General features: G+C 39.2%; 1 protein-coding gene across 1 annotated transcript; it reads right to left on the minus strand.

The window, feature by feature from the left end:
• LOC104940829 (probable 2-oxoglutarate dehydrogenase E1 component DHKTD1, mitochondrial) lies at positions 1–5260 on the minus strand. The gene is made up of 7 exons (XM_010765816.1): positions 4998–5260; positions 4092–4244; positions 3245–3456; positions 1812–2006; positions 1369–1638; positions 406–577; positions 1–257 (listed from the first exon to the last, which is right to left on the minus strand). Exons 1-7 carry the CDS (start codon positions 5167–5169, stop codon positions 1–3), a joined length of 1431 nt encoding a protein of 476 aa, XP_010764118.1. The 5' UTR covers positions 5170–5260.
• Positions 5261–8753: the final 3493 nt, after the last annotated feature.

Raw genomic sequence — 8753 nt, forward strand, 5'->3', positions numbered from 1 at the left:
CTAACATCTGAGGTGATATGCGTTGTAATATAAAGTCTTTAAGGCTAATTGAACTGACTTGATGATCTTGTACATGGCCGGGTTGGTGAAGAAGGGCTCGTCCAGCTCGTTGTGGCCCCACTGACGGTAGCAGACCAGGTCCACGATGATGTCCTTCCTGAAAACACGCTGGTAGTCCACAGCCAGCTGAGTGGCCCGCAGCACCTCGTCTGGATCATCGCCGTTCACGTGGATCACAGCACAGTTCACCATCTTACCTGGGGCACAAAGGTGGGCATTAGCTTCTGATTATAAAAGAATACATGACCTGGTGGAGTCATATTTTAAAATGTATCTTGGGTTTTGACCAAACTTTGCAATTCAAATAGTAGCAAATATTACAAATGTTTCATATTTTTTACTGACCGACGTCGCTACAGTACAGAGACGACCTCCCCCTCTCGGATGGAGTGGTGAAACCCACTTGGTTGTTGACGATGAGGTGGATGCTCCCACCCACTCTGTAGTGAGGGAGGTTGGAAAGGGTCAGCGTTTCTGGAACGATCCCCTGTCCAGTGAAAGCGCCGTCACCGTGGACCTAGGAGAGGAGGAGAGGGATGGTCTGTACGTTTTAGTAACACTGCAGGAGGGATTATTGTTTCAATATTGTACAAGGCCTAGAGGGGTTTGTAACGGTGGACCAGAAGAGCAAAGCAAAGAAGACTTTCAGATGTTTATTATTTAAGTGTCTGTGGACACTTTTTTTCTCAACGGAACTAATAATCATATTTGACATAAAATAAGTTTTGTTTTTTTATATGGGCGTCTGACAGTTATTTAAAGACAGACATGAAAACATTTGAAAACATCCTTGAACATTGAGAAATACCCTGTGCAGCCTAACATCTACCAAGCTGAGAAATCCATATCATTTGTTATTTTATTTAAAAAAAAAAAATGTAATCTGGATTCTGGACGTTGATCTGCAACAAAGTCCATGTAGTGAGCATCTACCATGGGACACATAGTCTTTGTTTTAGTAAGTCTATTGCTTAATAAGAAAGAACAAGGAAGAGCTCCCGTTGTGCAACCAATTAAAAATGAAAGCGTTAAATAAAAGAATGCATACATTTATGCTCCAATGGCCATGGTATCAACAATTGTGTTTTTTATGGGTTTCAATGGGGACATTTGTACTGAAGGGTCTGAGTGTCTGTATTTTGGTAACATAGTTTATTAGAGACTCACCATTAAAGCTGAGGTTGAACTTCCAACAAACAAAAGAAAACAAAATGTACGCCATATGCCAAAATGATTGCAAAATGTTCAATTAAAAAGACAAAAAATGTCCCTCGTAACATACAAGAGTTTAGTGTGTGTTAGTTGTACCTGCAGACAGACGACCTGGTCCCCTGGCTCTGCGTTGTCTTCAGGGGAATAGTCTCCTTCCTGCCTGAGCTGCTGCCTGGCTCGAGTTTTGCCCTGAGCCACGGGGTTGATGGCCTCAAGGTGGGAGGGGTTGGGCAGCATGGTCACATGGACAGGATGCTCAGCTCCGAAATCCAACTCTAATGACGCGGTGAGGTGGGAGAGGACGTCCCCGGTGGCAGAGGACGTCTCTGGGAACTCACTGAGGCCGCGCATCTTACGGAACATGAGCTGCAGAGAAAACGTAGTTTGAAGTTACCCTTGTTTACCCTTTGGCAGCAGGCTGTGACTTCCTGTTTACTCGTGCTGCTGATTACAGTGGTGCAAAGTAAACAATCTTATCTTGTCAAGTCACAGATAATTGTACATGTCTCATTAGATGTGGCTGTGTCGTGCAGATGAACCTCTGGAGGGAACTTCAGCAGGCCGGACAGCAGGTTGAGTCGGCCTCTGTGCGGCATGCCAATCACGATGTCAGTGATTCCGCTGAAGGATGAGTAACGGAATAGCTCGTGGAAGAATCCCATCATGCTCTCTGCTCCTTCTCCTCCATAACGCTTCACAGTAGCAAACTTGGTGGCCAGGAAGTGGTCGAATTCCTACAGTTGGTGAGAGAAAAGTAAAGAAACAGATGGACAATAAATAAATGACTTTGCTATACGAAAGTAGAGATGCTTAATCAGCCGACGGCCAGAATCAGACAATTTCGAGCTTGTTATGCCATCAGTCTAAGAAATTGTACATTTTCTCAATTACCACGTCCGCAGAGGACAAGGGTTCATGTAGAGCAGGGGTTTCAAACCTTTTAATAGTAAACTGTGTCTTGTTGAAATGACACTAAAGTCTAACGGCCCGTCTACACTACAGGCATCAAAAAATGCTTTCAACGCTTCGCCCATTCACTTGAATGGGGTGACGTAGAAGATTTTTAATCTTCGCCGAACTGCATTGTGGGGAGCATGGCATGACTTTGCAAGCATCACGAGCATCTATCGGCATCAAAAGTTGAACAATGTTCAACTTTTGAGGCTCGATGCTTGGTATCAGCCAATCAAATCCCGTTTATGCAAATCCCGCCAGTGCAAGCGCAGCCAATCAAACCGCGTGCAAGCTGGGAGAGCCAGACCGCTGTTCATTTCCTCATATTCCAAACGAGATATTACGGCAGCAAATATCCCGGTTCTTTACGACCGGAACTATTTACCGGGATACAAACCGGAGGAGCCAGGCATGGAGGGAAGTGGCAGAGACAGTGGGTGAAACTGATAGGTTTTTCGCCTGTTTGGAGAGTTTATATCCAGTTTACTTCGTTTTAACATTGCTATTGCTTTGTATGTCGGGGGCGGGAGATTCATGTGATTGGTTTCTCGCAAAAAATCGCCAAGCTTCAGACACGCCCAGTTTCAAGATTTTTTCATGCCTGTAGTGTAGACGGGCCGTAAGTCTAAGAAGCACAAATAAAAACTGGACTTCTGTCACAGCATCACACACACACTGTAACTTTGGGTCGTTCCTGCTAGATGCCCCAAACAAGTGAGACCCTCTTAGCAACTTTTTTTTTTTTTTTTTTAAATGGGACCAATTTAGCGACTTATTAAGGCCCTCAGAGAAAAAGTGTGAAATATATTCAGAAATCGGCTGTTCTGCCAACAGCCTGGGGTCGCTAACTTCCTAGCTCTCAACTACAAAGATATTTGAATATGCTATCATTTGCAGTTATTATTTGAAATAAATATCTTATTTTAAATTGATCACACTTCTACTTCCGTCAGAATATACCAAGAAAAACGTAAATCTACACGAAACATGATTTGATGTAAAGTTTTTTTTAGCCTACCTGAGATTCCAGCATGACCTTGGCCAGCTGCTTCCTCTCCGCGGTAGAGAAACTCTTCTTCTTGAGTTCCTCAAAGCGGTCGGCGAACCACTCCCTCTCCTCCAGGCTGCTCAGCTGGCTGGTCTCCACTGACAGGTGGCCGCAGTACGCTCCTTCCAGGTAGGCCTGCACCTCTTCCACTGAAGCCTCTGCTTTGCCAAAATGTCGTAGACCTTCAGAAATACAATAAATGATTAATGAGAACATCAACAAGTGACTTATGAGCAGAGCAGGGCATTGTTTTGGTGTTTTTCATGCTTCACACCTCAAAATTAACACATTCAAAGCACCACTGTCTTTGATTCCAACTTCATCTCACTCATGATTATGTTATACTCCCTGGTAAATGGTGAATGCAGACCTTTGATTTGAGTAAAAGTAGCGATATCCCAGAAATTCATGTAAAAGCATTAATTATGCAGAATGGGACATTTCAAAATGCTGATATTTTATTATTGTATTAATTATGCAACAATGCGCTAATCATTTTAATGTTGCCGGTGCTAAAAGGTGGAGCTTATTTGAAATTGTCTTTAACTAGAGTATTAATCTCAGATATGAATTCGAAAAAATACCGTAGAATTTATAAATGATTGTACTTTGCATTAATAATCTGAATATGTAAAGTAACTAGTAACTCAAAAGTACAGTATTTCCCTCTTGAATGTTGTCCTGTAAAAGTATAAAGAAACTGGAATGATTTGCATACATTTCCTCTAAATTATACAATACTCGAGTTGAAAGCTTTTAAAAGATGAGACAAACTTCTGGATGCCTTCTGCAGGACTCCCTGCACGCTGTCCTGTACCTGAGGTGTGGAGTGTTCCTGTGACGGTGTCGGTCAGCATGGTTATCTCCGGGACGCTGTCAGCAACAGGTTTATCGGGCTGTAACGGGTTGATTTTAGCAGCCTTGTGACCATGTGCTCTGTATGCCTCCACCAGACGGGACAGACCATGATCTGAAAGAAAACAGGCCGATAAGTTAGTGAGGTGAAATAGCGACCTTGGCTAACAACAGCAACATCGTCTGATAAACAATGAGACAACTTTAGAGGGAAGGAGGTGGAAGAAGTATTCAGGTGACTTGGTCATTAAAAGGAGCACCACTACAGTTTAGAAATACTGAAATGCTACAAGTAAAAGTTCTGCATGCAAACTTGTACTCAAGTAAGCAAAAAAGTATTAGCATCAAAATGCAGCATATATTTTTAATTATTGTATTATACTTATTGGTGAATTAATGTCTTCATCACTTCAATGTTGCACTTGGTACATTTGGGGTATATTTGAATTGCTTTATTACTACTGGGTGGCTTAACCTTCAATAATATATGATAATGTATGTTGATTAATATTTAGTATCAATAAAATACATCTACAAAGTAACTAAATCTGCTAAATTAATGTAGTACAACATGTATCAACAAATTATAGTGGAGTAAAAGTATAAAGTAGGTTGACATTTAAATACTCAAGTAAAGTAAAAGTACCTAAATGTTGTACTTAAGTACAATACTTGAGTAAATGTTACTTTCCACCACAGGTATTTAAACACGTACAAACAAACTGGAATACTTGATTAAAATAACGTTACAAACAGGAAGCTAAACTTTGTCATCATTAGAGATTAGTTCACAGCTATAGGGTGTCTTAAAGTAGTTTATACTGTAATAAAAACCTTATTCAACCCCATAAATTAACCCTTTACTGACCTTGGTTCAGCGCTGCGATGCGGTCCTTCAGTAACTCATGTCGGCTCTCGGTCTGTTTGGGTCGGTACCCGAACACCCCTCTCTCGGTGTGATAGCAGCACCGGACCAGCTGCCGAGCCACAGCCGGAGGGAGTCTGCTCAAAGACTTCTTCAGGAAAAGTACCGCCGACATGTTGTAAAGTGCTAAAGTTTTAATCTTATGTCTGCACACAGAAGCTGCTACAGGACGGCAGCCATACTGCCGAGAGGACGAGGAGGCTGAAGTTAGACTCACATTCGTCACAGCTAAGGGGAAAGTTAAGGGGAATCCGAATCAGGTATTTACTAAGTAGATTTACACATACAAGGAGTTTGTTTTAGGGTATTATCAGAATTAGAAACAGGTTTATTAGCAGGTAGGTTGACACGTACGAGGAATTTGAATTGGTGTCGTGGTGCATACATTAAAGTAAAACAATAATTAAAAACACAGGTAGAGAACTAGAAAAATATAAAAAATTATAAAAAATATTGTAGAATATAACTATTTACTATACTATTACCATACATAGTCACAGACACATTAAGTTATAAAATAAGATAACATTAGAACATTATTTTAAATATTCCATTAATAAGATTAAGAATAAAAAATAAAATAAAAATGTTTTACAAAAAAGAAATTGTGAGATAATGACAAATTACTGTAAAAACATTTAAAGTATATCAGAATGTTATAGTGGAAGAGATGTGCAGTTTTAAGAGTGGTAGTGCTAAAAATACTCATAGGAACACGCTGGTGCAAAGGGAAGGAGTCGGACATAAACCTCAGAGACCGATTGTCCACTTTATTCATTATATATATTATAATGTTGCAAAATCATGTTAGTCCTTCTAGATATTATTTTCTGAAACTCTTTCAAATTTGTGAAAACTTTTATCATTTTTGAAGGGAGATTTTCACATCTAGAAAAGGGGGATTCCATTATTATTTATATCCAGACCGGAGTGGACAGGGTTCAGATTTGAACAGTTCAAGGACTGTTCAAATCTGTACTCAGTTATTCCAGAGAAGAAAGACTGCAAAGGCAAAAATAAGTATTTTATGGAACAAATACTGTATGAATTACCTGGTGTCATATAAAAGGGGCCAGGCATATTAAACATCAAACAAGAGAAAAACATTACATTTGAAAGCTGATTTTTCCACATCGAAATCACTTTTGACAAGGTGCAGGTCAAACACCCACTAGGCTAAACTTAGACTTGTAAAATATAAATTTACCTTAAGTTTCCCCTCAACTGTCGAACCGGAAGCTCACTTCAGCGTCAGAGAGGGAGAGGAGGAGGCGCCGCATCGGAAGCTGATTGGCTGAGTGTCACCTACTCGTCTCACAACACCGTCACGAGGCAAACCTTCACCTTTAGTTTTTAACTACTTTATTTGTCCCGGATTTCTTGAAAACATCGAGTTAGTAGTTTTAGTTCAAGGCTCTATACTTTAAAACAAATTCTTCTTGTGTTTGAGCTAGTTTTAAACAATTCCGAAGTACCTGAAGTATCCCCCGTGACGTAGCGAAACAAGTGTAAAGGAAGAGATCGATGCTGTGTTCAACTGCTGCTTGTAAACTCCATTCTCCACATTTCAAAGTTGTATAGCAAGTCTCCACGGGATTTTCTTCTTCTCCACAAGGCATGTGGAATTTAAAAAGTACATGTAGCAGCTTTTCATACGTTAAAGATAATCATTATGTATTTCTCTTATCCTGCTATATGTTGCCTGATACAGGATGATATTTATTTTCCATTTCTTGAGACCAGCAACAACTTAGTTTTGTCTGCATTTAGGGACAGTCTGACACAGAAAGATCCACACTTTAGAATAGGCGAAGGAAACTTTTAAAACATGGTCAACTTAACTTCATTGTAATACAGGGAATTACCCAAACTTTAAATGCATTGTGCAGCTTTTCTGTAATGTTTGCACATAAATAGTATAATTACAATTCTACTACAGCTATCCTTCTCTCGACTTAAAGATAGAGAAACAGAAACAGAGAAAAACAGTCTGAAGTAGCTGAAGCAGGTTAATTTACAAAATGTAGTCTTTTCACTTTATAACAAGCAGTTGCATCAGAAAGCTGCATTTCCTGATTTATTGAAGTGATTAATTTCAAATTTTGAAAATATTCAAGATTTTTTTTTTAGTGTTTAGCTTTTGGAGCTTTTCTATGAATTTAGGCTGCAACTAATCATTTGGTTAATCATTTCACTATACTTTGTTAAGCCTAGATTACAAAACACAACATGGAGAAAACACAATGTGTTCAAATGTATTGTTTTGTGCAACCAACTGTTTAAAATCTATCTACATTGATATATTACATTACATTGCATTTAGCTGACACTTTTATCCAAAGCGACTTACAATAAGTGCATTCAAACAAGAAGATACAAACTTGAAGAAAACAGAATCATATCAGGTTTCATAGAGCCAAAACATTTCAAGTGCTACTCAACAGGCTTTAGATAAGCCAGTCCTTTATTAGTATATAAGTTCTGCGTTAGTCATTTTATCGCTCGAAGTGGAGTCGAAAGAGATGAGTTTTCAGTCTGCGCCGGAAGATGTGTAGGCTTTCTGCTCTCCTGATGTCAATGGGGAGCTCATTCCATACATAAATAAAAAGCAAATCCTTGTATTTGAAAATTAAGAACCAACAAATGTAGGGTCTTTTTTTAAATGTATTCTTCGGTCTATGAAATGTAAAGATTTCTCTTACCAATTTTGCAAATGCAGTTTAAAACATTCAACTTGCTGATCACCCGCTTACATCTGGTAGTGTAAAAACATTAACCTTCTGTTCCCTAACTAATTGATCAATCCATTCACTACCACTGAAAAGTCTAAACTCAAGGTCTTCACACATTTTAATTCAACTTTATATTTGTTTGTGCGCACTAAATTGTTTCTAGAAACACCTTCGGGTGCAGCTTCAAGGATAAGACACCCAAATAACAAAAACTCCCATTTTTCTCACATCAATTAATAGATTCAGGACTTCCTAATCCATTTGACTGGTCTTGTTTTAAGACCAGCTAAGGCACACCTGTGTTATAATCACGTATAATAAAATGTTATACATAATAGATTTTTTTTTATTTCAACCATCATTTTTGAAATAAATAACTTTTTAAATTATAGAAAAAGTATTGGAGCAAAACTAATTGTGTAGCATTTATATTTTGTTCAGTGTGGCTGTAGATCCATCTTCCCCCATCAGACCTCTAAAGGTTAACATTAAGATAAACCAGCTGTCTGTTACTGCTCAAAGTAAGCAAAGAGAAGCACAACGAAGAGAAACAAGTTAGCAAGACATGACACACTGGGGGAGGGAGGGGGGGGTGGATTGTAAAATGTCTTTACAACACTGGACAAGCACAACACACAAAGACTCACAGTCCATATTAGGGGAAATGGTTTAATTTGGAGACAGAGGCAAAGAAACACACCACACATGAACAAACATTGACCAAAAAAGAACTGAGTCTTTCGGCTACACACTCCACTATGGGAAAAAACAGAAACCTCTACACAGGTAAAAAGCAAGGCTCAAACTAAACGGATACTTAACTCTTCAACTAAGACAATTAACCACACAAGTCGTCGATATCCTGATGACCATTAAACTATGTGGACAGCACAAATACTAACATGAAACTTACCACGACTAAGAGGATCCCAACCCCCCCCCCCCGAAAACTGAAATTAACGAAGTG

Source organism: Notothenia coriiceps, unplaced genomic scaffold, assembly GCF_000735185.1.
Source record: "Notothenia coriiceps isolate Sejong01 unplaced genomic scaffold, NC01 NC01_scaffold00002725, whole genome shotgun sequence".
Taxonomy (NCBI): domain Eukaryota; kingdom Metazoa; phylum Chordata; class Actinopteri; order Perciformes; family Nototheniidae; genus Notothenia; species Notothenia coriiceps.

Excerpts from the sequence above, each read along its gene's own strand:
- LOC104940829 (XM_010765816.1), bottom strand. The coding sequence starts at position 5,169 with ATGTCGGCGGTACTTTTCCTGAAGAAGTCTTTGAGCAGACTCCCTCCG. Across the intron at positions 2,007-3,244 it reads AGGTCATGCTGGAATCTCAG|GAATTCGACCACTTCCTGGC; the intron begins GTAGGCTAAAAA and ends CACCAACTGTAG. Across the intron at positions 578-1,368 it reads ACCAGGTCGTCTGTCTGCAG|GTCCACGGTGACGGCGCTTT; the intron begins GTACAACTAACA and ends CTCCTCTCCTAG.